At 48.7% G+C, this 27,500-nt stretch overlaps 2 protein-coding genes across 2 annotated transcripts in view; one reads left to right on the top strand and one right to left on the bottom strand.

The window, feature by feature from the left end:
* The window catches only part of LOC135827137 (uncharacterized), a 146,384-nt gene that overhangs the window by 71,089 nt on the left and 47,795 nt on the right, over positions 1 to 27,500 (bottom strand). The gene's annotated exons all lie outside the window — the stretch shown is intronic.
* Positions 1 to 27,500, top strand: part of LOC135827634 (uncharacterized) — a gene marked incomplete at its 5' end in the record, with an annotated part of 40,432 nt that overhangs the window by 2,357 nt on the left and 10,575 nt on the right. Inside the window, 16 exon segments of the mRNA XM_065340098.1 lie at positions 663 to 791; positions 3,523 to 3,654; positions 3,971 to 4,435; positions 5,663 to 6,175; positions 9,424 to 9,567; positions 11,975 to 12,081; positions 13,098 to 13,388; positions 14,973 to 15,470; positions 16,137 to 16,326; positions 16,975 to 17,172; positions 20,510 to 20,752; positions 21,690 to 21,797; positions 22,251 to 22,760; positions 23,669 to 24,061; positions 26,218 to 26,529; positions 27,352 to 27,489. Coding sequence (XP_065196170.1) covers positions 663 to 791; positions 3,523 to 3,654; positions 3,971 to 4,435; positions 5,663 to 6,175; positions 9,424 to 9,567; positions 11,975 to 12,081; positions 13,098 to 13,388; positions 14,973 to 15,470; positions 16,137 to 16,326; positions 16,975 to 17,172; positions 20,510 to 20,752; positions 21,690 to 21,797; positions 22,251 to 22,760; positions 23,669 to 24,061; positions 26,218 to 26,529; positions 27,352 to 27,489 — 4,371 coding nt within the window.

Here is a 27,500-nt window from a genome sequence, read left to right as displayed (position 1 = left end):
CCCTATTCCAGTCAGACCTCGCTTATCCGGTCTTCGTTTATCCGGATCCCTCGCCATCCGGAAGAAAGCTGTTGGTTACCAATTTACAGCATATGCCGTGCTTACATACAGCATGTGTGTTCGAGTATCCGGTTCCCCCGCCTATCCGGATATTTTTCTTGAAAACGGATGTGTGCGGCTAAGCGAGGTCTGACTATAACTCATGCCGTACCCAAAGCCGTCCATTCTTTATCCGCTGACGGTGTTGTTCAGAACAACGAAACGTCTGGAAAAGTATCGTAAATATTTCTACCTTTGCACTCGGATGGAGAGCCGAGGATAAATTTAAAGCAAAGAAAAAAGGACCAAGGAACTACAAGTTACTAGTGCACTGGTAGCCAGTTTCTTGTAGAACGTCAGTACCGTCGGTCAGTGTCGTGCAATGTTATCGCATGAGCTGATTGTTTAGTAACTGGTGGTGTTAGTGGACAGTATAGCGTACTAGTAACGTGTAGTTTCTTCGTCCTTTTTCTTTACTATAAATTTCTATCTTTGCAAACAATATGTACCACTCTTGGTCTAAAAAGAAAAGAAAAAAACTTTTTTTGATATTCCAATCCGAGTGGCTAACTAATGGCTTGTCCACCAACTATAGTAACCTCTCTTGTCCTTCTGTTCTGCAGACGTGGACGAGTGTGCGACCGGCTCTCCGCGCTGCCTGGAACCCAACACGGCATGTAACAACCTTCACGGGCGCTACGAGTGCGCGTGCGTCGACGGTTACGAGATGAGCGGCCCTAACATTTGCCTGGGTAAGAGCACACCATGCATTTTTAGAAATTCTAGGTGCTCAAAGGTAATCCACAGCGGGTGGTGGTGTCCCTACGGATGCGGAAAGTCGGCCTCCAGCCGAGCCTAACGAGAGCCGTGAATTTTTTTAGGTGCTCAAAATGGTTGGCACGAGGACAACGGACCGTTTGAGATATGACCAGAAATTTTAGGTCCAGAGAATCGGTTATCTGTTGGATTAGGTGTGTCAGTGTTTGTTCGGCTGTTGACATTTTAGCTACAGAGAGGCAAGAGGCAGTTTGCTATGGGATGATGAGTGTCACTCAGTGCGTGTGTGGCTATGACATTTTAGGTATGAAAGAGATGCACAGAATGTACCGATAATAAAATACAACGAACAATTTTGTGAAATTAAGCGCCAGTTCAGGGGCGTAGCGGCCGGTCCGGCCGGTCCGGCTTTGGCCTCACCACGTTTTTGCCCAGAAGTGCCCAGAATGCAGGATTTTGCACCCAAGTTTTCAAAATTTTCCCGGGGGACACCCCAGACCCCCTTCAACCGGACCACCGCCAGCAGCGGTGCTACGCGCCTGCAGTTGCGAACAAACTTGTGCTCTGGGCATTCGCTTTGCTGGATTTCCCTACAATGATTTTGGTCTTGTGATCATTTGGTCAAATATATGATCATTTGGTCATGTGATCATTTGGTCATGTGATCATTTGGTCATGTGATCCCTTGGTCATGTGATTAGTTGGTCCTGGAAGGGGGTTGGGGGAAATAGACAGTGCAGTAAACATCCAGTGTACTTCCAATGGAGATAAGCTGTGACTCTATGGACGTGCCTACAAGATTTGTAAAGTGAGAGTTGAATTCATTTAAAAGTGTGCTTGGTACAAAGACACAGGAGTGCAAGCATGCACAGGTGTAAGTGTAAGAGTGAGCAAGGTCACCAGCGCTCAAGGGTGCAAACTAGCTAACGTCCAAGTGTGCAAACCTGCGAGCGTGTAGATGTTCAAGGGTGAAAACCCGCAAGGATACAATAGTGCCAACGTGCAGGGATGCAAACATGCAAGGGTGTGGGTGTTGTCACTCCTTATCCCCACTACTGGCAGCACGGCCAATGTTCATTGAATCATACTGTCGACTTCTCGCCACTTTACCTCGCGCTGCACGTGTTCAAGACCCAGTACTAGTATGTAATTGTTGACATCCTTTCACTAGCTTGCGCGGTTCACGCCTTTTTGTACGTGGGTGTCACGCCTTTTTGTACGTGGGTGTCACGCCCTGAGCAGTTTATCAGTTGCTGCAGCCTGCACATCTCTGTTTATGCTCTTGAGTTCAACTTCTATGAAGTGTTCTGGAGAAAAAAAATTAACGGATCGCTTGAGACTCGGCTTCCTAGTTTTCCGCATCCACAGGAATGCCACCGCCCTCTAGGATCAAGGAACAGATGCAGCTCCTAAGCGCAGGGTCTGGAGGATACCTTCTGTAAAAATGAACTGGTGGTTGTTTTCGCAAATGTGAACTAGCATCCTTTCTCTTGCCCTCCTTCTCTCTCTTCTCCCTTTCTCTGGATAGTTTTGTACTTGAGCACAGTGGCCTGTTTAGTGGATTGTAGGGTGGGAACGGACTGACTTTCTTGTTTCTTCCACGGGAAGCTGATCTGTGTGTAGCCGATCAGGATTGTATAATTGATGAAGGGATAAGACGCAAGTTGAAACACACTGTTGTACGAAATACTCAGCACCGTTTTTAAATCACTCGGAGTGAACATTGCTCGATTCTTCAGACCGGAATTCAGGCAGGTGGATCGCAGTCACGAAGTTTTGTTCCCGAAGTTAAGTATACGAGCATACAGGGTGGTGTAGCGTTCCTACCAATGCAGACAACTCAGTCCCCAGCCCAGTCTCAAACGAACCGTGAATTTATTCTACTTCTATTTTATTTTATTCCCGTAGCTATGCAGAAGACGTTACTTCAGTAACGTCTGGCGCTAGCCAGGGTCCACACAGCTTTAATTTGGTATTGGTGTGTTTGTTTGTTTGTTTGTTTGTTTGTGTCACGCCTGGCGCTATCCCGTATCTGACGGCAAAAAAAGCATAGGGATGTTATACATTTTTCAATTCCCCTTTTTTCAGGCATTTCCTGGGATTCGAACCCGCACTATCGCCCTACATGCATTCCCCCATACAATTCGCATTCATACCCATTCTTCCAAGTTGCTTCACGTTATGATCTTGCTTTTGAAAGCCCTATTTGAATATTGCGGGCAGCTGTATGTGGCCAGCTGTGTTTGATGGTACGGTACGGGAGACGGTGTCGTATTACCCTCGATCGTATCCCATACCGTCCCGTACCATCAAAGACGGCTGGCCACAATGCATATTCAAATAGGGCTTTCAAATGCAAGATCACAATGTGAAGCAACTTGGAAGAATTAGTATGTATGCGAAGTGTATCGGGGATGCATGCAGGGCGCGCGATAGTGCGGGTTCGAATCCCAGGTTATGTCTTAAAAACGGAATTTTTTAAAGAATTTATAACATCCCTATGCTTTTTTTTGTCTAGGTCATCAAGGCAAAAAAGCATAGCGTAGGGCCCTGAGCTTCCAAGCTCTCTCGTACGAGTATACTGGATCAACATATGGACGAGTTTCTATCAGCTTTGAACTGCACTGACAAACTTGTGGGAGAACTGCAACTTAGCACCTAAGTCCGTTTGCCTCTGTATTCTTCTGCTTCTCTGTTAATTCACAGATGTGGACGAATGCTCCAGAGGATCAGTGGCCGCCGTGTGCGGAAATAATGCACATACGTGTACGAACACGATCGGAGGTTACCACTGCGCGTGTGTGGCGGGGTACGTGTGGAACAGCACCGAATGCTCTGGTAAGATGCGCCCGGGTACTGCCCTCGTCTCGTGGCATGCAGCATGTTTTGATCTTGATTAAGTGTACTCTTCGCCATGTACTAACCTGCTTAAGCTATGGTGCTGCAGTGCTGCAGTGCTGTGTGTGTGTCCTGTTGCAAATAAAAAGGAAAAGAAAAGAAAAAAGCCCTTTCTATCCTTGCCTCTCTGACTCTGTCCGGCCCTGTATCTATGCAATCTCTGTGTGTCACTCCCCTCCTGTACTGCACATGTCCACTCTTTGTCTCAATGTTCTGATTTCTGTTTTGTCGATGTGCTCCGTTCCTATGGCAACAGACATTGACGAATGCCTTGACGGCAGTGCGGTTCGTCGTGACCCGCAGTGCATTTGCAGTAACAGCGTCGGCTCCTATACGTGTACATGTCAGCCCGGTTATCATCTCAGCACGACCAGTACCAGCAGCAGCACTACAGCCACCACCACCAGTAGCAGCACCACCAGGATCACCGGCAGTATCAGCAACACTGTGGCCGCCGGCCCTGTTGTTGCCGTGTGTACAGACACAGACGAATGCCTGACGTCCTGTACAGGCAGAGGCCGATCATGTAACAACACCGTGGGCAGTTACACATGTGTGTGCGCCCACGGATATCAGCCAATAGGCGGCGTGTGTGAGGACATAAACGAGTGTTTGCAATCGCCGTGCTCAAAGAACGCGCTGTGTGCCGATACTACGCCCGGGTTCCTGTGCTCCTGTCACAGGGGCTTCTCGGGAACGGGCAAGGTCTGCATCAATACAGGTGAGTGTAGTGTAGTAGCCACTCGCTATTGTTGTTGGTGGCATTCATGTGTTTGCATGAACAGACTTTCCCACTGGAGTTCAAGTAGCCTGAACTCATCATACCAGGGACGTCGGAAGGTATTTTAGTGTGGTACGGTCAGACGTCTGAAGTACAATTTACTCGTGTGGAGGGGTGGCTGAGACGAAAATGTTGGTAATTTAGAGCCCCAATCAGTGTGTTATATTGATCCACGGGGTACCTAAGGCAAAATGTGATGCGCTCAATACCATAGTGACCGTACCATGTCCGACGCTCCTGCATACAAGTATCAATACGAACATTTGGAAACAACTAGCGTCCGTGGTGTGTGGCCAAGGACTGTCCGTGTGTTTGTGGATCGGAGGTGAAGTAAAGATGACGAGGCTACAATAGAACTTCTCAGTGCTTAAAATAAGTATCAATACAGGCTAGTATAAAACAATACGATGTGTTGAGTGTAGGCTCAAAGGACGAGTTGTTTATTCGTGGCGGTGGTCAACATGACAATAGCCTTCCTTTCTATAAGGGTTTGTTAAGAGTTATAACGACCCTGATGGCAATGGTTTGACATACCCCATCAACCGCTGGAACAACACTGCTTCCACTGTTGCAGCTTCCACTGTTGCAGCTTCCTTGAACCTTGCTTGAGCCCTTTTTTCTCCGTCTGTATGACCGTGCATCTCACTCTCTTTTCCTCTCTCTCTCTCTCTCTCTCTCCCTCTCCCTCTCTCTCTCTCCTCCCTCTCTCTCTCTCTCTCTCTCTCTCTCTCTCTCTCTCTCTCTCTCTCCTCTCTCTCTCTCTCTCTCTCTCTCTCTCTCTCTCTCTCTCTCTCTCTCTCTCTCTCTCTCTCTTCTCTCTCCCCTCTCTCTCTCTCACCCTCTCTCTCTCTCTCTCTCTCTCTCTCTCTCTCTCTCTCTCTCTCTCTCTCTCTCTCTCTCTCTCTCTCTCTCTCTCTCTCTCTATCTCTATCTCTATCTCTATCTCTCTCCCCTCCCTCCCCTCCCTCCCTCCCTCCCTCCCTCCCTCCCTCTCTCTCTCTCTCTCTCTTCTCTCTCTCTCTCTCTCTCTCTCTCTCTCTCTCTCTCTCTCTCTCTCTCTCTCTCTCTCTCTCTCTTCTTCCCTTCTCTCTACTCACCTACTCACTTACTCACTCACTCACTCACCCTCGTTGTCCCTCTCTCTCCCCATGTGTGTTGACACTGCAGAGAAGAATGTGTGTTCGCCGTTCTATCGTTTCAACGAAACCACGCAGGACTGCGAGCGCTGCACGACCTGTACAGACTCCACCAGCACTGGCTGCGACCCGTACAACGGTACCTGCCAATGCAAGCCTCACGCCATGGGCACCGCATGCCAGCATTGCAGCAATGGTTACTATCGCCCTAGCAACCACAGCGGTGGCGACGGTACCTGCACGGTGTGTCCCTGCGTTGCGGGGCGTACGACCGCGACAGGCTGCGATGCTGTCACCTCCCAGTGTCATTGTCGGCCGCCGTACACCGGCTTTCGCTGCGAGGCCTGCAGCGGAGGTTACTACGACGACGGAAATGACTGCGTGCGCTGCGGCTGCGACGCGGCGGGCTCCACGAGTGCCGACTGTTCGCTGTCCGCCGCGCCGTTGCTGGCCACGTGCAGCTGTCGCCCGGGTTACATCGGTGACAAGTGTGACCAGTGCGCTATATACTATCACCGCAGTCGGACCACGCGCGTATGCACAGGTAAGCGACCGTCAGCACATATGCACACGTAAGCCACCGTTAGCACAGCACAACCGCATAGCAATGTAGCATGCAGTTGTAGTTGGCTATACAGTCAGTCAACTTTGCATAATAATAATGAGGTTCTGCTCTACGTTATGGGAACGCAACGCAAAGAATCACGCGAACTCTCTTCGCGTTCCCGTAACGTAAAGAAAACCTGTTCTGCTCTACGTTTCACGTAGAGAAGTCACGTGGAATGTGTGCTGGGAATTTCCCCTTCCATATTCGGCAGTTTTCTGCCTGCACTCGAATGATACCGAGCAGATCCGTACGCATTTTCTTTGCGTGTGCCACAACGTAGAGAACCTCATCTATGCGTAGAAATCTGGACCCAAAAACACGCGAAGCCGTAGACTCTAACCCAGACACCTGCTCTCTACGTGATTTCTCTACGTTTCACGTATAGCAGAACCTCTCTAATGACACTCGGCGGGGCATCAGAAAAGTGTCCGTCTTCGTGAAGTGCCGTTGTACCCGAAGTCTCATCATATGTAATACAGTTGGATGGGACTTTGCTCTGGGCATGGAAATTCCGTCGTTATTCCCGGAATTGTCATTATATTAGCAAAGTTGACTATAGGACGACCTTGCGAACAATATTTTTACAAACTTGCAAGTTCTGCTGTAGACATTCCTGCATCAATCAGGTCTGATGATGATGATGACTTTTGTTGTATTTAGCAAAATCCAAACGGGAGTTTCCTCCCAATAACAAGGTAGTGAAGAGATCAGGTACACCGTATTTCCCCGAATATAAGGCGCACTTGATTATAAGTCGCAGGCCATTCTCACGTCGTAACCAAATCGTCTCAATGCATTCACATAAGCAAGGAGCCACACTCGATTGTAAGTTGCACCCCCTTCTTTACCCTTGAGGTTAAGTGTAAAAAGGTGTGACTTACAATCGGGGGAAATACGGTAAGAGCTGAAAGAGAGGTGTATGAATAATAATAATGATACTTGTACTAATAATAATAGTAAGTTGTTCTTTCCTTTCTTCCTCTTCCTTCCCCTATTTCTTGTCCCTTTGGTTTTTAGCTTTTTTCTATTTTTTCACTTTCTTTTTGCTGTCCCACCTATGGAAATATCTTCCCAGTGGGTCTGGCTTATCGCCTTCGAAAGAAGTGAAGTAAGGAGACATTACAGAACAGTTCGCGTGCAGGGCAGCAATGTAGCGCTAACCTTTCCGCTTCTGTCGCTTTTGAGCTCTGCTACATGTGACGGTTGTGAAAAAAAGGAAAAGAAAAAACCCCGAGAGAAATGAAAGTGCACAACCGGATAGAGGTGTGTATGGAGATGGGTGTATGTGACTGAGTACGCGCATGCGTGTACTAGTGTGCGTGCGCGTGTGGGAAACGGAGTGCAAGCACTAATAGTTACTGAGCAGCCAAAATACAGCGGTTACTGCTTGAACGTTAGGAACGGAGAGAGAGCATCAATAGTTACTGAGCGGAGCGAACAAAATGCAGCAGCTACTAATAGAACATGGCACGCCACTGATTCTTGATGTTCTTTTCTTGGAGATCCTTGATGACCGTGGCGGCGAGTGTCGTCTTGGGTCTACCACGGTGGCCGCCGGTAGCGTCTCGCTTCACGTAGCATGACATAGCTGTGAAGGCATGTGTATGACTGTGTGCATGTATGTAAAGTGTGTCACTGTATGCACTGGATATGATAGTCAGCTGGAGATCAATACTGCGGATTCAGTATCAAACATGGCAATTGGCTACTGTTGCAGGTATTGCGCAAGAATTACAACAGGCACATTCAGTAACCGATCGTGTCAGTTACCACTGCAGCTTTGAGGGTCACCAGCGTTGTGCTCGGGAGCGGACGTCTCCTGGTAATCTGTTCCGTTTATCTGCAGCGCTGAAGGCATACCCCGACTTGCCAGCGTTCATTCTTGCAACTGGAAGGCCGAGTCCGTCCTGCTGCTGAAGGCGGGCTTCTCCTAGTCATTTCCGGAGTCAGCAGTTGTGTGACGGACTGTGATATCTCGCCGCGTAGGCTCTTCCACATAAGAACTAAGGTGCTCTGGTGGAAGTGCTCTGACACCTGGAAAACTCCCAGCAAGACCAGCAGAGGCTGGGCTTAGTGTCGCATGGTTCGGACACACCCTTTTAAAGTGTTCTCTCTGTGGCGCAAAACATCTTCTCTTCTCCAAGTTCGAGATTTAAACCTGATGAATCACAACGATTTCATTAAGGGGTCGTCGCAAAAGTTTTTTGTCGTCCCTGAAACGAACATGATTCATTGGTGGGGGGGGGGGGAGGGGGGGAGGGGTGCGAGGGAGGGGGTGCGAGCCAAAATCGCAAGTCGACCGACACTGTACATAAGACATGTACATGCATGCGATTTTCGCCGTCCAGCATAGCAAGCTGTGTTCGTTTCAGAGGGAGGGGAGGGGTCCGAGTACGAAATGAACGATGTTCGTTTCAGGGACGACAGAAAACGTTTGCGACGACCCCTAAGAGAAGAATGTTTGCGCAGTGGGGACACCATTGAGTATGTGGTGAACACCGGTACAGTTGAGTCCCTTTACAATCCGGCACCATTTATAGTTATCGTCGTCCCTTTGTGTAAGTGTGGAGATGGCACGGGACTGGGAGCAGGTGGAGAAAAGTCAGTTACAACATTGGTGGCAGCGGTGGGATTCGAACCCACGCCAATCTACCATGCGGACTTGAATGTGCGCGTTTCAGGCGCCAGGGGATTTTTATATCATTTTTTACTGATGAGGTTTTTTCTTGTAACCGATGTCGTACTAACGATGGTAGACCTGTATCATGTATAGAGCTCCACGTGCACTACTCAAACCAATATTATGCATTGGCTTCGGCGCTACCATTCTCCCCTCCCTCCCCCCCCCTCTTGATGTGTTAGAAAATGCAATGCGCAAGCACAGAAGAAATCTTTGGATGAACTCGGCTGCAGCTACGCAGATTCCTACATTGAGCAACCATCAGACTTTTAGATAGTGTGTGTGTGTGTGTATGTGTGTGTGTGTGTGTGTGTGTGTGTGTGCGTGTGCGCGCGCTCGCGCGTGCATGCTTGTGCATATGTGCATGCGTACGCGCGTGCGTGCGTGCGTGCGTACGTGCGTGTGTGTGTGTGTGTGTGTGTGTTTGTCTGTGTCTGTGTCGGTGTCTGTGTCTGTGTCTGCATGTGTATACCATGATCTGTTCCATCTTTCACCATGCTATTAGCTTGTGAGTGCAACATGGTCGGTTCTATCAACGTGATGTGTAATCCTAGTGGCGGAGAGTGCTGGTGCAAGGCGGGATTCAGCGGCAGGAAGTGCGATACCTGTGCCGACCCAGCGCATATCTACACAAGCACTGGTTGCATACGTACGTCACTATGTGTGTGTATGGGGGGGGGGGGACTTTCCCCGTCGATTTTTCAAAGGTGCAGTGTACATGTGCAAGTGTATTTCAAGACTCTTTTAGGGGACTTTCCCCGCCGGTTTTTAAAAGGTGCAGTGTACATGTGCAAGTGTATTTCAAGACTCTATGGGGTTTTAGGGGACTTTCCCCGCCGGTTTTTAAAAGGTGCAGTATACATGTGAAAGTGTATTTCAAGACTCTATGGGGTTTTAGGGGACTTTCCCCGCCGGTTTTTAAAAGGTGCAGTATACATGTGAAAGTGTATTTCAAGACTCTATGGGGTTTTAGGGGACTTTCCCCGCCAGTTTTTAAAAGGTGCAGTATACATGTGAAAGTGTATTTCAAGACTCTATGGGGTTTTAGGGGACTTTCCCCGCCGGTTTTTAAAAGGTGCAGTATACATGTGCAAGTGTATTTCAAGACTCTATGGGGTTTTAGGGGACTTTCCCCGCCGGTTTTTAAAAGGTGAAGTATACATGTGCAAGTGTATTTCAAGACTCTATGGGGTTTTAGGGGACTTTCCCCGCCGGTTTTCAAAGGTGCAGTGTACACGTGCAAGTGTATTTCAAGACTCTATGGGGTTTTAGGGGACTTTCCCCGCCGGTTTTTAAAAGGTGCAGTGTACATGTGCAAGTGTATTTCAAGACTCTATTGAGATTCGTAGGGACTTTCCCCACTGGATAGTATCATAATAATGTTTACAGTTTGCATGTCACTCATGGATGGATCCATGGGCTTAAGGCATCTGTCAATGAAATCCAGGCAGAAGAGCCAACAAAAAGGCATCTCAATACTGTTAGAACGTATCGCAGCAAGAACGACTACGCACGGGCAGCACATGCTTCCTGTGGCCGGACTAATACAAACTGTTTCCAGTGGTCAATGTACCGCTATGAATAGTGAACAGCGAAGCCTTTTGAGACCAGGTCAATACATTATTAGCATGCTCCGATGCGAGAAACACAAACGAACGCTGCATAAAGGCAGAGTGTTAGACAGCTACCAAAAACAGGGAACTATTTTACTGTGAGCTTTTCTCTCAATTTATAAGAAGAAAGGAGGACCAAAGAGCTACACACTGTAAACTGCCTAATATTCGCGACAGATCGATGTTCGCTATTTTCGCGAGAAGAGCGTAACGCGAATATCAATCATCGTGAAATCTAATTTCAACAGTGGGTGTATGTAAGCGGCCCCAGTGCTTCGCGAACTTTTGCCATCGCAAACTCGCTGGTTCTGAGAAATCGCGAAAATTTAGTGACGCGAATATTGGGCGGTTTACGGTATTACGCGTTTAAATCCACTAGCACCACCAGTTACTTTACAATCAGCTCATGCGATGACATTACCGCTGGTCAGTGCCGTGCAATGTTACCGCATGAGCTACTATTAATGATAGCTTGCATGCCGTCCTACCGGTAGGACTCAAGAAATCGCGCTGCAAAAGTGCTTTTGGTTGAGAAATTTCTTGAAACAATTGTTGAGATGAGGTCTTTGTCAGGCAAAGTAATGGCGCTAAATGCAAGGCTATGTCCAGTGCATTGCATACGCGCAATTTTATCAATTGTCAAAATGGCCGCACATACTCCTGTCGGAGCGCTAGCAACTCTGTCCAAAGTGAATTTTGACCATGGCACATCAATCGTGGTGAGGTCCTAATGTTTTTATTAGTCTGCCAAGGCAGTGGAATGCATAATTCCATACGCCGTTTCCATGGTTACCATGGGCTGTTACCATGGAATTTCGTAGTATGCCTTGTGCGATCACGTCTAAAATTTGTGGACTCCTTCATTAGCCCCTGAGCAACAGTTTAGGGTCAAGTTTTAGGTCAATGTTAGAACAGAGGCCATGCAGCATGTCTGTGTATGATGGTCCTACCGGTAGGTCCTACCGGTAGGACCGAGGTCTATGCAAGCTATCATTAAAGTAACTGATGGTGTTAACCCTCTCACTACCAGCCATTCAAATATCGATCCACGTGGATCGATGCAATAGGCGATCACTAAATATTTTGTCACACTCAAATATTGTCGGATTATTACAAATGAGGGCTCTTCGTCTTCAGAAAGACCTTGACTATCGACTGCAACTATCGCTTTCACTCCTTGGTGCTTAATTGGCGCACAACGAAGTATTTTTGTAGACTGTAAATTGACTCAATTGCGAAAATACTGGGTAGTGAAAGGGTTAATGGATTTTCTAGCGTAACATGTAGCTCTTTGTTCCTCCTTTCCTCCTATAAATTAATCCTTGGCTCTCCAACCGAGTTTTCTCTCAGTCACTATTATTTTGAATTTGATGTGCATGTGGCTCTTGGTCTGTTTTTGCTGTTGCTGCTGTCGTGCACCGCGTACTCTATCTTTTTCTCCAGCCAAGCCATCCTGGCTTAAGACGGGCACTGCAGTACCATTGTCCGGCCAGATAACGATCGAGGCTATCCCGTTCGGAGACAAGCGCAGAGCCGAAAGCACAGTCTACGTTAGTCATACCACTCAAACACGAATTAGGAAACTTGTCGGGAAACCGTTTACACTGGTGGACAGTTACGAGTTAATCTAGGAGACCTTCAGGTTTTTGGCAGCTTCATTGAGTAGGGGTTGGTGCGACACACACAAGGATCAGGTATTTGATAGCTGCATCTGTGATGGGGTACATCAACTAGAAAGCAACAACGTGACTGGGTCAAAAGCCCACGGCCTGTCACTGAGGGGGGCTAGAAAGCACGAGACAGCTGAAACATTCCAACACAAAATGTTATGTGTTGCATTCTTCGATGAAGCGCTTTGGGATGTTCACGGCCTGTCAGGGGGGGGGGGGCTAGACGGCACGTGACAGCTGTAACATTCAATCACAAATGTGTTATGTTCTTCACTAAAGTGTTTTTGTGTGCATGTGCATTGGATGCTTTGTCACATTGAACATCGTCAGGCGAGAAACTAGGGGTGAAACAATTATACCGAGTACTCGAATACTCGCTCGCTTTTAAAAAAAATAATCGTACTCGGAATAAATCAGAGTACTCGTTCATACTTGGTACATGCATTTACTGCAGAAGTCTGCAGTTTCAGAGCAGTAGTCGGCAGATGGTGATGTGCAGACTGTGTGGTGAACATTTGTTCACGAGTAGAGAGAGCCCAAATGATCCACCAGCCAATATACCCGAGAAAAATGACTGCTACTCGGTTCAATCAGGGTTGTATCATGTTATTTTAAAGCCCTTGGTGTGCAATTGTTAGGAGATGAAAAATACTCGAATACTCGAATATTCGATCGGAGAATATCAGAGTACTCGAACTCGGGATCTCAGTGCCAACTTTCACCCCTACGAGAAACCCATTACACTGACTCGTACCTCTCTTTTTGGGACCTCAAAGTTGCGGTCGCCTCAATGACTGTCTAGTTCGATGTGAATTGCTTCAACCGCACACCATGCTACGCCGTTGTAAATGCATTTAACAAGTGCTCAACTCTTCCTCTCCGTGTATGCTGGTTAGGTACGGCGCAACGGCATAATCACATTTTCCCGTTTCCAGGGCAACTTTGCCGACCCAGCGCAGCTGCTGGGAACGACGAAGATAGTGGCTCCGCTGTGGACGGACCTCGACGAAGTCTCGCCGAGCGACGGATCAGTGACCTACACCAAATATGGCATGAACGACACTGCGGAGCTGGCTCGGCTCGTGAACGACACCACCGTTGTTGGCACGACGATGCCGGGGTTCCGGCCGACAAGCGCTCTGGTGGTCAGTTGGTTGAACATGCGTTCCACCAAGCAGCCGTTTAAGGTTAGCGTTACCGCTGCTTTTGCGTGACTTTCCTGACGAGTTGTTCTTGACTGGCATGGTTACAACTAGTGTTTCATACCGGTGCCTTGTGTCAGCATATGGAGCACAGAAGCCGTTTTAGTTTCGACCAGCCATATTGTATTTTGACTTGATAGGTAATGGTATGAATGATGCTGAAACTGGTGTTGGTGGTGGTGGTGGTGAGAAGGAGAGCTGCGTGCCAGAACTTTGCAGCCTAGAGATCGTATGTGAGCAGGCGTGTATTCACCGCCATGTTGCCAGGTGTGTCTTTACCGCCATGTAATTCAACGAAAGGCCTAGTCGAAACTATCACCGTAGCTTCTGTGGTTCGTGTGCTGCCTTTGTTTCTCTACAACCAGGAATCTATTCATGCGTTATGTATGGTATTGCGGGTACACATGACCTCCTCAGCAGTCCCGTATTTTCCGGAGCATAAGCCGCACTTTTATTAGTTAAACACCGACCAGTTCACCCCCCAAAAAAAGTCGGTGTGTCTTATACTAAGATGATCAAATTAGTGGTGGGAAATGGGGCACTGTTATGTTGTCCCTGCCCTTTTGGCACGTGTGTGCCCCTTTTGGCACGTTGGTGCGGACCGCGCGCGGACTGCGCCGGTTGCAGATTATCGTACATGTTCTTGTTGTTGTGCGCATGCTTGCATGCTGATCGTGCGTGGGTTTTAATCCCTCGCACGATTGCCCTTCCGATTACTCTCTTCTACGTCACCCGCACGCCACACTCAGAGGACAGATTATTTTCGTCTTACTCCAAGGAGAGTCTCAGGAAGAAGGCACCGAAAACAACCAGAATGCGCACGATCAGCATGCAAGCATGCGCACAACAACAAGAACATGTACGATAATCTCCAACCGGCGCAGTCCGCGCGCGGTCCGCACCAACGTGCCAAAAGGGGCACACACGTGCCAAAAGGGGCACACACGTGCCAAAAGGGGCACACACGTGCCAAAAGGGCAGGGACAACAGTTAGGTGTTCGCTCACTCATGTCGGGGGCATCGAAAGGTATTCGACATTGGTGCGACTATGAAAAGGCGGCGGCTCCCCGAGAAACGTTTAGTAAAATCGGGCCCAGATAGCCCACATTTCGTTGCTTCGAAAATCACTGGATAACATTATTGGTGTGGCTTTGGTCACACCTGCCGCACCAGTTTCGACACCCCTGCATTACGTTTGTTTGTTTAGCTTTATTTTACTTCACCAGAAGCACAGGCAAAATCTGCCTTCTCACTGGGCGTATTGCCACAGTTCTCGCAAAATGATGAAGATAGTGACATAAGAAAAGGAGGAAGAGGAAAATCCTTTATTTTTATTTACACAAGAGAGAGTTTGGAAGCTTTGTTACAACTCTGAGTTTCACGTATTACTACGATCATCAGGCAACTGATGGATCCAAAACGGGCAGCCAGAACATAAGGGTGAGCAAGGTGGGAAATTCTGAGGGGTGTCATAGGCGACGCATATTTATTATTTATTTTATTTTATTTTTATTTATTATTTTTTACATACTGTTTCTATGATTGTTTGTATTCGTCTGCGTCTCGCAGCAAAACTCCTTCCAGGTGTCGGTGATGAGCGATGGCTGCACAAGCATTGGCGTGATGCAGTACCCACCGAACGCCATCGGCTTTCTCGGCACCAAGGCAAGCGTGGTCGGGGCGTGGCTCGATCACTATGACGATTCGCACACACCACGGCTGCTGAACGGGTCACTGAATGGCACCGTTGGCGACCCAACCACGCTGGTGTTCAACCTGACGCAAGCCTGCCCGCCTCCTCGATGTGTCGTGCCCATGTTAGCCTCATGGCTGGTGAATAACCGCACTACCGTTGACGTTCAATCGTGCCCGCACAATCATCACGCAGCCGCAAGTAATCTCCTCTACAATCTGTTTGCTCATCTCGATAGCAGCGTAGATGGTTATGATTTGGCTAATGAGACCGACGCGAATGGTTCGTACGCAGAGAACAAGACCACGGGCACGTCATGTTACAGGACCAGGCCGATTAACTCCCTGGCAGAGCCGGACTCTCTGGTGTACACGGTGAGTGAGCTGTGTGGGCGTGTGTGCGTGCGTGCGTGTGTGTGTGGGGGGGGGGGAGTGCACGTGTTTCTGTTTATGTGTGTGCGTGCGTGTGTGTGTGTATAATATTATGAGTGTATACATGTTTGTGTGTATGAGAGGGAGTATGTATGTAGGTGTGCGCGTGCGCGTGTGTGGGAACCATTTTAACATGAAACTCTGGCACTGCAGGTGGAATATTCCGGGTGTTCGCGGCAGTCCTCAGTTCACTGTCGTGAATGGATGCGGAGAAATGTTTTTCGTCTATGGCGCGAAATGATGTCACCGAAATGGGCATGTCATTATTCACCTCCAAACCTGACTAATCCCTGTTTCAATAAGCCCATTGCGCAATGACGTAATTTGTACCCTAAACACCCCACACAGCCACCTGGGCATGGTCTTCTGGGGTGTTGAACAGTGCATTGCTGATCCCAGTGTACTCACATAACACCCCACACAGCCACCTGGGCATTGTCCTGTGGGGTGCTGAACAGTACATTGCTGATCCCAGCGTACTGACAAGCATTTTTGCAAACATTTCACATTTGGCATTGCGCAAAACGCGTGTACTCGAGCGCAGAATTCTAGATAAACATCTCCATAGAAATACTCATCCTGCACCTTACTTTTGTGCCGCTCCTGTAGGTCTGCTGCTATGACAACGCTGACGACTCACTGATCACGGCGGGTCCATATCGGTACTACGTGAACCTGATGCAAAACGACTCCCTACACCTGGAGGAATGTGACCAAGCGGCACAACTGAGCACGTTCTTTGCTGCTCGTCCCTCTCCGAATGCCAGTGCCGTGGCAACGAAGGCTGTGTATTTCCAAGGTAATGGGCGTGTGTGTCTGGGGGAGGGGGATGTTTGTGTGTGTGTGTGTGTGTGTGTGTGTGTGTGTGTGTGTGTGTGTGTGCGTGTGTGTCTTTGTGTGTGTGCCTGTGTTTGTGCGTGCGTGTGTATGTGCGGGTGTGGGTGTGCGTGTGCGCGTGTATGTGTGTGTGTGTGTCAGTGTGCGTGTGTGCGTGTGTGCGTGTGTGTGTGTGTGTGTGTGTGTGTGTGTGTGCATCTGTGCGTGTGTGTGCGTGTGTGCATGTGTGGCGGTCAATTTATCAGCTTTGCGAGCTGTTGAATGGCGTAATCCCAGCACGAGTTGCTATGTTTAACATAGGGTGTTCGCTATCATTCATCGAGTTTTCTCAGCAATATCGGATTCCAGTTCTCCTGACAGTTCAGTATATACATGTACAGTGTATATCGATAAAATATTTTTTTGTTTCGCAATCTCTACCTTCACATTCAAAACTCAAATCCACACAATCAAGTAGACATTTCCTTTCATCTATGACATGTTTTCTTTCCCTTCTCTTCAGGATAGAACAGGGAATGTTGGAAATTTGGAAAACACACATAACTATAATTATAGAGGTTGCATGTTTGTCTGTCCGTGCATACGTGTGTGCACGTGCCTCCCATTGCAGCCGCGATACTCGGCGATCCGCACATCGTACTGCCGTCCGGTCTGGAGTTCAACTTCATGGCTCGCATCGACTGCGTGCTGGCCGACATTCACTCGATGTTTGGTAGTTTGGACTTCACGCTAACGCTGAGCGGCCGTATGGAGCTGCCGGGGCCTCAGAGTGTGTTTCCAGTACTCCGGAGGGTCCTCATTGAGATCTGTAGGTGGTTATACAGATTGTGTTAGAGGGAGAGGGACGGGACGGGATGGTGGGGGGGGGGGGGAGGGGGGGAGTGTACAGGTTGGGCTTGGGAGAGGGGAAGAGGAGAGTGCTATCCTGCTTGCATACGCCATTTTTATTCATATATCGTCTCCACTTCATGGCACATAATGATACATAGCCAATACAAGAAAGGGAGGCTGAATCCAACCACGGAAAATATCGCCATGATTGGAGAGAGAGGCGATGAGGGAGGGGAAGAGGGAAGAGGGAAGAGGGAGGGGAATAATGGCCAGGCAGAAGAAGGGGAGAAGAAGAGGAAAGAGGGAGGAGATGAGTGGACAGAGAGAGGTGGGGTTGGGGGGGGGGGGGCAGCGGGGATAGAGTAGAGGAGAGGGGAAAGGGTGGAGGAGAGAGAGAGGAAAGGAGCGGGGAGAGCGGATGGTGTCGAGTCGACAGGGTATTGTACTATCACATAGGAACAACCCATGCAAGCGATGTCCAGTTGCAACGCTGACGACGAGACCTCTGGTCGGTCGAGTTGCTCCCAGCACATCAGCACGTCGCCCCTACATCCCCAATGTTTTGTCCATTTCCTCGTTTCTTATTGTTCTCCACCTGTTTTCCAGTAGGGCTGTGTCAATAGTAAAAAAATAAAAAATAAATAAAAGGAAAAGGAAATATAGATACGAGTTGAGAGTAACTCTCCATCACTGTAACCAGATACTATATACAGTCAGAAAGTGCAACAACTAGGCACAAAACTGACAGCGTCGTGAGACATTCGAAGTCCTGACACCTAGCTTCGTATCTATATTTCCTTTTCCTTTCTACACTTATTATTGGCTCAACATCCGAGTTTCAAATAAATAAAAGCGAATAAATAAAATACATGTACACTGCATAAATTTTATTTCCCCAAAAGGAGACTTTTTCTTTCTTTTTTTCTTCTTTTTTACAAAGAACACGAACCCGGCTCGAGACAAATATCAATAACAAAAAAAGATAGCAAAGTTGCGTGCAGGGAAAACGAAGAAACGAGTAGAACATCGAAGTTGAGGGTTGACAGAACAAGCAACTATTGAGTCGGGGCGGACTACTAGTGTCCACTAGCGCAGCTGTGTAGGTGGGGCGTTGTGGACTCCTCCGACCAAACGTTTCGGCATCCTTGCACACTATTGAGATGGACCAATATTTGGTGTGCCGGCCGTCTTTGTCCATGACCTCCTCCACTCGCCTTGCCATCGAGTCTGCAGACGGAGCAGCGTCGGCAGGTTCCAAAGCACCCCATACGGCAGTTAGTGCTGCACACAATTCCACGGCAGTTTGGCATTTGCGCCTGGCGATTTTCCGCTTCAGAATCGCCCACTGGTTTTCGATGGGGTTGAGTTCGGAAGAGGAGGGAGGTTGAAAGAGTATAGATGGGGCGTCGCTTTGAAGGAGGAAGTGCTGAGCCTCCATCGAGCGGTGACACGTGCCATTGTCCAGCTGGAGCTACCTGTCGCCGTAAAAAACATGTTGCCTGCTTGCGCAATGTCCATCATGACGGCTTTGGAGAATGTCTCCCGGTTCCAGGTGGGAGCGAATGCAGAATTACCCACGGTCCCAAAGATGCTGATGGCTCCCAGGACATGCAATTTGGTAGGGAACTGGCTCTGTTCCACCGTTGGCTTGCCAGCACGGGGAACCACAAACAAATCCGCCCATCTGGACCGACAGTGAGGCATGCCTCATCGACAATCCGCTCAAAATCGTCGTCGCGGTAGAACATTGACCACGCCAGGCGTACCTCCATCACTGCCTCAGTCAAGGCTGACTTTCTGTAGGGCCCGCCGTACTTGTACCCGATGCGGTTTAGAGAGAGGCGAACAGTTCTACTGCTGACTAGCTCACCACTGGGTCTGTGTAGATCCAGGGGCGTTGGCAATCTTTTCGCTGCTGGCATCCCTGCGGGATAATAACAGAAACAGGATATTGAACTGGAATGGAAGCGTCTTTCTGACATAGCCACTAGCCCTTGTAGCACTCTTTGGTTGAAAACACTAGCCGCTAACCATACTGTGCCGCTGAGTAATTGAACCATGCCATGTACCCTTCATTATCCATTGGTATCTTGTTGTGCCTAGCTCCATCAGTTGTGTCCCTTATCTATAACAAAGAAAAAAGAAACACCAACAGAGTTCTAATATTGTCGAACGTTTTTGACTTTTCATATTCGAAATTGCAAAAAAAACCTTACCTGTGCATGCTTACAGCTGGTTATCGCCATAAACGACGTCAAACACTCAAGCCACATCTGTACAGGGCAGCGGTGTTCTCAAGTCTTTTCTTCTCGTGTCCACGAAAGAAAACATGATAATATGTGGCTCAATGACATACAGCTGGTTATCGCCATAAACGACGTCAAACACTCAAGCCACATCTGTACAGGGCAGCGGTGTTCTCAAGTCTTTTCTTCTCGTGTCCACGAAAGAAAACATGATAATATGTGGCTCAATGACATACAGCTGGTTATCGCCATAAACGACGTCAAACACTCAAGCCACATCTGTACAGGGCAGCGGTGTTCTCAAGTCTTTTCTTCTCGTTTCCACGAAAGGAAACATGATAATATGTGGCTCAATGCCTGCCGTGATCCGAGCGAGAGAAAAGGGCAGAAAGGCGCCGCCTAGTGGTACATTGGCGTGGCAGCCGGTCCGCCATTGGCCGGACCACTTTTTTGCCTGACCACATGGGTGGTGGCGTCCCACGGAAGTGGAAAGCCGGTTCGTGACGCGCCCTGCACGCGAACCAGTGTCAATTTTTTACTACTGTGCATGTAGGAAAGTTACATTGCCCAGTGAAGCCAACAGGGTTAAGTAGGGAGGGGGAGTTGAGGGTGGGGGGAGGAGGGAGGGGGGGAGGGGGAGGGGAGGGAGGGGGATGAGGGTAGAGTACACAATGAATGATGTTGATGGATGACAAACACACATGTTTCACTCACAAAGCTACTGTTCAGTACATGGGGTAGTGGTCTACCAGAGCAATCACACTCACGATCGCAGGTTCAAAGGAGTTGCGCAGAACAAGAGCAAACGCATGAAAATATTTGCGAGTGAAAAATACGTTTTTTTGCACTCTTTCGCTACGCTCAGCCGTGAAAAAACAAAACTTCTGTACCGACCTCTTACACACCATGCCAGATGGAGAGGTTGAGAGTCTAGCCGTATAGTTAGACGAGAAGTCAGAAAGGCCTGTGTGTATCAGGTGAAGTAAAGTACAAACAAACTAACACGCCGTGCCAGCAGGCCAATCTGTTTCATCGTCCTCTTGTCCGTTTGTGTGCCCACTGCCACAGCTGCCGTTTCAGCCATGTCCTCATCGGTCCAGGTGGACGAGAGAGTCGAGTGCTACCTGTCCCCGATGGGTGATATGATGTTCTACAGCAGCAAAGGGACGAGCGACATCACCGCTGCGATCAAATCGAACACGTACAACGACCTGTTCAGTTGGGACGGTGCGCACTTGCAGGTCAGCACTGGGAGATCGATGGCTGAAATCAGCTCAGCCACCGGTCTGTGGCTGGATGTCATCACTCTCGGTAAGGTGTGATGTCGTGATGGGTAGAATGTGTGGGGAAATCCCTAAGTATGGTTTGAGTGAGCTTAGTGACGGGCTACGCTAGATCGTATCGTGCGTGTGTGTGTGTGGGGGGGGGGGGGGTGTTGAGTGGGGATATGGGTGAGTGTGTGTGGTGGGCACGTGTGTGTTTGCGTGTGTGTGTGTGTTTGCGCGTGTGTGTGTGTTTGCGCGTGTGTGTTTGTGTGTGTGTGTGTGTGTGTGTGTGTGTGTTTGCGTGTGTTTGCGTGTGTTTGCGTATGTGTGTGTGTGTGTTTGTGTGTGGGTGGGTGGGTGGGTGCGTGCGTGCGTGCGTTCGTGGATGCATGGTTGTGCGTGGTTGTGCGTGCATGTGCGTGTGACAGAGAGAGTGAGGGATTCTCGAGAATAGCAAGACAGGCATCCGTAGGTCTCTGGCAAAGTGACACAACCTTAATCTTATCCACACATAGTCAAAGACCATCAACACTAACGCAAAATACATAGTGAATCAATCTCATTCACTGATCTGAGGGACAGATGCAAACGGGAAAGTCTGAAGAAAAATTGAATGTCACCACCAATTCGTGAATCAATCTCGGTGTGCATATTGTTGATCTTTGGCAGTTTCGGTGTATGTGTGTGTGTGTGTGTGTGCGTGCGCGCGTGTGTGTGTGTGTGTGTGTGTGTGTGTGTGTGCGCGTGTGTGTGTGTGTGTGTGTGTGTGTGTGTGTGTGTGTGTGTGTGTGTCGGCCGTTGGGCGGTTCAATAGCCAGTTGAGTCATCTTTCCAAGGTTCCTTTTGAGTCTCTCTCCCCTCTCCCGGGGAGACCCACGTGACCAGTTTTGGCAGTGAGCAACAAGTACAAGTACAAGAACAAGTGTGTGTATGCATGCATTTGTGCATGTGCGTGCTTTCCCATTTCTCTGTTCTGTCTACAGTTGAAGTTGAAAGCGCCACCAGCCTTCAGGGACTGTTCACTATCGACCCTAAGCCTCTGAAGAAGGTCCTGGACAACCCCAAGAAGCTGTATGAGGTCGTCCTCGCCTGTAAGCATGAATAAATCTTTGCTTGCTCAGCTGACCCAGTCACATGATCGATCTTGTCACATGATCTCATCGATCATGTGACATGATCGATTGACTGCAATGACTGGTGGAAATCATCGCAATCGTGACGTGGACCCTTTCCTTACAGTCCTCACTCCTCAGACTCCTCACATCAAATAATTGAGTTGGCCACAGGGCTAGTCATGTGATTAAGGGGAATACCCTGTTGGTGTGTGATGCACATGTAGCAGAGACATGCTGGCACGGCTGAGTGGCTTGCGGACTTGCCGTGTGTGATCCTCCAGGCTTGGTTCTGCTATTATTTTAAAGTTGCTTTGAATGAATGTTTGGAGAAAGAGAGGACAACGAATAATGAGCATGAACAATTTTCTTTTCTCTTTTCGCAAAACATCAAACCGGCTTCTCTTCTTTCTCTTTCTGTTCTCTGTGCAGACATTCAGCAGTATGCCTCTGCAATAAACAAGTTCAGCACCAGTGCCCCCACCATCACCACCACACTGAGCGCGGGCAATGCACCAACCACTGCTCCCAGCAGCAACAGCAGCAGCAACAACAACAACAGCAGCAGCAACACCAACAACAGCAGCAGCAACAGCAGCAACACCAACAACAGCAGCAGCAACAGCAGCAACAGCAGCAACAGCAGCAGCAACAGCAGCAGCAGCAGCAACAGCAGCAACGGTACAACCAGCATTACCACTGGACCGGCCAACTCCGCAACCACCACTGCTAGCGCACCAGCACAGCACTCCGATTCAATCTGGAGTGTGGACAAGATGCTATCCGCTTACTCTACTATTGTCAGCGTGAACTCCACACAAATGGCCAAGTGTCAGGGATCCGATGTGTGTGCCATGGTCTATTACTCAACCGCAAACCTAAGTCTGGGTTTGTCGGCCGAGAGTCGACGGCAGGAGGTGAAGGAATCGCAAGTCATCCTGGGTAAGGTGTCAAGCCATGCTTGGTTCTGTTTCCGGTAACTTTGAACTCCGCTGGTTGTCTGTGTGTCTGTTTCCCTGCCCTCCTGCCCGCTTTCCTGCTTGCCGGTCGTTCTCTCTGTCTGCCTGTCTGTCTATTTATCTGTCTGTCTGTCCGTCCATCTGTCCGTCCGTCCGTCTGTCTGTCGTCTGTCTTTCTGCCTGCCTGTCTGCCTGTCTGCCTGCCTGCCTGCCTGCCTGCCTGTCCGTCCGTCCGTCTGTCGTCTGTCTGTCTTTCTGCCTGTTTGCCTGTCTTTCTGTCTGCCTGTCTTTCTGTCTGCCTGTCTTTCTGTTTGCCTGTCTGCCTGTCTGCCTGTTTGCCTGTCTGCCTGTCTGTCTTTTTGTCCGGCTAGCTGGCTGGCCATTCGTATATTTCGTTTGTTTGGTCCATTTTTAGAGTCGATGACCAAACAGGCACATTAAGCTAATTACACGATATCCATGGTGTGTTAGTCTAGTTATCTGCTGTGTGTTTGTATTCAAGTGGTTGTGTGTGTGTGTGTGTGTATGCTCGTGTCTGTTTGTATGCAATCGGTTGTGCGTGCCCGTCTCTATTTGTATTCAATCGGTTGTGTGTATATGTGTCTGTTCGTATTCAATTGGTTGTGTGTGTGTGTGCGTGTCTGTTCGTATTCAATCGGTTGCATGTGTGTGTGTGTGTGTTCGTATTCAATCGGTCATGCGTGAGCGTGTGTGTTTGTATTCAATCGGTCATGCGTGCGCGTGTGTGTTTGTATTCAATCGGTTGTGTGTGCGCGTGTCTGTTTGTATTCAATCGGTTGTGTGTACGTGTGTCTGTTCGTATTCAATCGGTTGTGTGTGCGCTCGTGTCTGTTCGTATGCAATCAATGCCATCGCTTGCCGCACACACAGATTACACCCCGCCGGCGCTGGAGATCGTTACCGGCCTATACATCGACTCGGAGGGTAGAGCTCCACCAGTGACATTCCGAACAGGCCCCCAGACCGTGGTGAGTGCAAGCGTGCTTGGCTTACCCGCCACAAGCTGGACTCTCCATCAACCGGCAAACAGAAACGGTGGCTGGCTGCGCATACTGAACACCAGCTTGATCGTGCCGGCCGAGTTCACCATCACGCTCGTCGCCATGGATACGCAAGCGCCGGCCGCTCTCTCCGCGCCGACCACCGTGCGTCATGTGACGATACGCGACTGCTCGCGGTGCGCAGCGTGCGATCGTGACGACGTGCCTGCGGATGTGACCGCCGCCGTCAAGTACCATGCCACATGCAGCTTGTGTCCAGCAGGTACTGTATAAGCGTATTGTGCTGCCGGGTTACGAAGAACTAGGGGGGGGGGGGGGGGGGGTCAGCCTCCCAGCCTAGGTGGTTCATATTTTCATGTATTGCAGTTTATGCACAGTTGAGTCACCGTGTATACATTGGTATGCTGTGTTTCGTGATATTCTAGCCTGTCCGTTCTTCGGCACCCGGCATTCCTATATTGCATATTACAGGTAGACTCCCTCTAATTCGAATACGGTATAATTCGAACATTCCGTGTAATTCGAACTTTTTCGTCGTACCGATCTACTGCGAGTCACTTCAAGTCAAATTCGAATGCATAATTCGAAGTACGAAAAGTGCACCCGCTGGATAATTCGAACTCTGTCTTCTTACAGAAGCGCAGTTCACAGTACAGTGACTATGTCCTTCGAGCGCTTATTTCGAAGTGAGATGGAGTTGCTCTACTCGTAATTTGAAGTTCATTTTTTCTCCTTCTCTAGCCAATAGTAACTCAAAAATTGATCCCTGGTCCGCTCCAGGATCAACGATAGCGTTGAAGAAACCCACCTTCTCTCGAAATTTGATCCAAGCCTGTGCAAGGCAAAGTGCAAAGATTTGATTGAAGACGACTTCTTCCAGGTGGTTGGCTCCCTTCGCGGATCTCAATGGCTTGTCATGCCGCGCCAGCTCATGCGCAAAGAAGTTTAGGACTAAACAGTGATTGGAAGTCGTAAAAATTGTCTATGCCTATGCTCCACTTCCGTTCTTCAGAACGACGTGCTGCTCTCCGACGGGCTTTCATGACGCAGAGAAGGCAGCGCTGTTCTTTTGCGTTGAAATCGTTTCAGGACAACTGCAGCGATTGAAAACTGCTTCACTAGAACTTCGTACAAGATGAAAATAATGTCCAATGACTTCATGTCGATCCAGTGTTTTGGTGAAATGAACTGATTTCGTTGTTCATGACCATCTATGTTTCGTTGATGCAGATAAAAATGTGCAAAAATAATCAGGACGCAATTTCGAGCATTTTGACATACATATCAGTACATGGGACTGGATTTTGGATAATAGACACCCAATAGCAAACAAGGGTAACGCTATTTTTTTACGGTACTCGTACCTTGATCTCCCAAATAGCGTTGAAGCTGCAGCGTATAAACGTTATGGGGGCTGATTTATCGTTGTGACCAACGGTACGTGTTTTAGCCAAATATTGCATAGTCCGTACGCATTTCACCTTGTATCTCGTATATGGTGACAAAAATGGTTGTACCGCGCGAAATCAAAGCTATTCTCGTGGCAACAGCGTACTAAAAATAGCGTGCATCTTGCTAAAGGTCGAACCTAAATCACGGTATTTTCCCCCTTACGATAATACCGTTACAACATATCGTTTTTTGCTAAGGGTGTCTAATGAGAAGTTCCGGATAATTAGAATTTAGGGCTTGGCAATTTGAGGTTCGAATTAGAGGGAGTCTACCTGTATATGAATTGCGTGCGTACTGCATACTGGCATGCTGTGTTCAGCAATGCACTGTTCAACACCGCACACAACCTTGCCCAGCTGGCTGTGTAGGGTGTTGACAAATCACGTCATTGCGCAATGAGCCTACTGGAGACTGTCTTTCGTATGAGTTTAGTGCCTGGTGAGAGTGGAGCGGAGGGCACATCCAATTTGATCTTTCAACGGCTGAAAGTATGGCACTGCTCAACGGCTGAAAGTATGGCACTGCTCAACATTTCAACAAAACATCATGATAGTTATACTCGGGTGTAGAGCCAAGGAGCCGTGCAATGTTATCGTCGGATGAGCTGGTTGTAAAGTAGCTGGGGATGTTATAGCCTAACTTCTAGCACTTTGGTCCTTTTTTTCTTCTTATACCGTATTTCCCCGATTATAAGTCGCACTCGACTATAAGTCGCACCCCCATTTTCAGGTTTCAGCAATATTATTTTCGACATGATCACTTCAGTAGTAAGTCGTGCTCGATTGTAAGTCACACCCCCTTTTTTACCCTTGAATTTTTGTGTAAAAAGGTGCGACTCATATTCGGGGAAAATACGGTAATTACTTGTATAATGTTTCGACGGAATGGAACGTGAACATCTCCCTCAGCCCTCAGACCTTTCACATTGACAGATGTTTTGGCTGCCTTTTGCCGTTGTGCTTTCAGGGTATTCGGGTGCGGACTGCAGCCTGGATGTGAACGAGTGCCTGTACTTCCCGTGCGGCGAGAAGCGCTCGTGCCACGACATTGCGCCTCCCGTCAACGGCTACCGATGCTCGGGCTGCCAGGCTGGCTTCGTCCTGGACGGCTCAACGAACCGGTGCCAGCGCGAGAACGAGTGCCTTAGAGCCCAGGGCGTAGGACGAGGAGTGGGGGCGGTCTGTAACCACACCACCGACGTGTGCGTGGACACGATCGATTCCTACCTGTGTCGCTGCAGGGACGGCTTTGTTGCCAATAGCAACGATGTTTGTGAAGGTGAGCAAAGCACTAGTCTGACATGATGTCATGTGACAGTGTACCGGTAAAGGCGGAATCACAATACAACTTCTTGCAACGCGACTTGCGACACCAGCGACGAGCTGCGACAGCGACACACTTTTCACAATTTGTCATGTTTGCGACATCCTTATGCACTAGTAGTACTATGCACGTGCACTGCAGGTGCACCCAGGGTTGAAGCTGTACTCCATTTGTGTATGCCGCGCGTCGCATGTTGGAAAAGTTGAACTTTCTTCAACTTCTTCGACAGGTGCCTTGCGACTGTACGCGACAGCTCGCGACAGGCAGTTTCTTGTCGCCACTGTCGCAAATCACGTGTTGCGTTCCAGAAAGTTGTATTGTGAATCGACTTTAACAATGTGAACAATATCAAAAAGAGATAGTGCACACTCCAGGCTGAACTCATCTATGCATACTAATGGTGCTGGTGGTGGCTCTGACTTGGGTGATGGTATGTACGTGTGCGTGTGTGTGTGTGTGTGTGTGTGTGTGTGTGTGTGTGTGTGTGTGTGTGTGTGTGTAAGAAAAGAAAAAAAGAAAAAAAGAAAAAAATGGAAAAATGAAAAATAGGGATTCACTGGCCAGAAAAAGTCACTTCAATCAGCTGTGTGGTGGATACCAGGCTAAAAATAGTGGCGGTCAATTCATCAGCCTTGCAAGCTGTTGAATGGTGTAATCCCAGCACAAGTTGCTATGTCTAACATAGCTGTTCGCTATCATCGCTTCCGCGATGGGCAGGTCTGAGGTCTGAGGTGTGTGTGTGTGTACATGGACGCATGTGTGATTTTACTTCTGCAGACGTGGACGAGTGTTCAAACGACATGCATTCGTGCAACGCAAACCACTCCGTGTGTTCCAACACGGCCGGTGGTTACGTATGTTCTTGTCAGTTTGGATTCACCGGCGCAGGAAAGACAAACGAGGGAGGCTGCAGTGGTGAGTTACCG

This window comes from Sycon ciliatum, chromosome 11 (assembly GCF_964019385.1).
Source record: "Sycon ciliatum chromosome 11, ocSycCili1.1, whole genome shotgun sequence".
Classification (NCBI taxonomy): domain Eukaryota; kingdom Metazoa; phylum Porifera; class Calcarea; order Leucosolenida; family Sycettidae; genus Sycon; species Sycon ciliatum.
The sequence above is the reverse complement of the archived record's forward strand: the minus strand, read 5'-3'. Positions and strand labels throughout refer to the sequence as shown.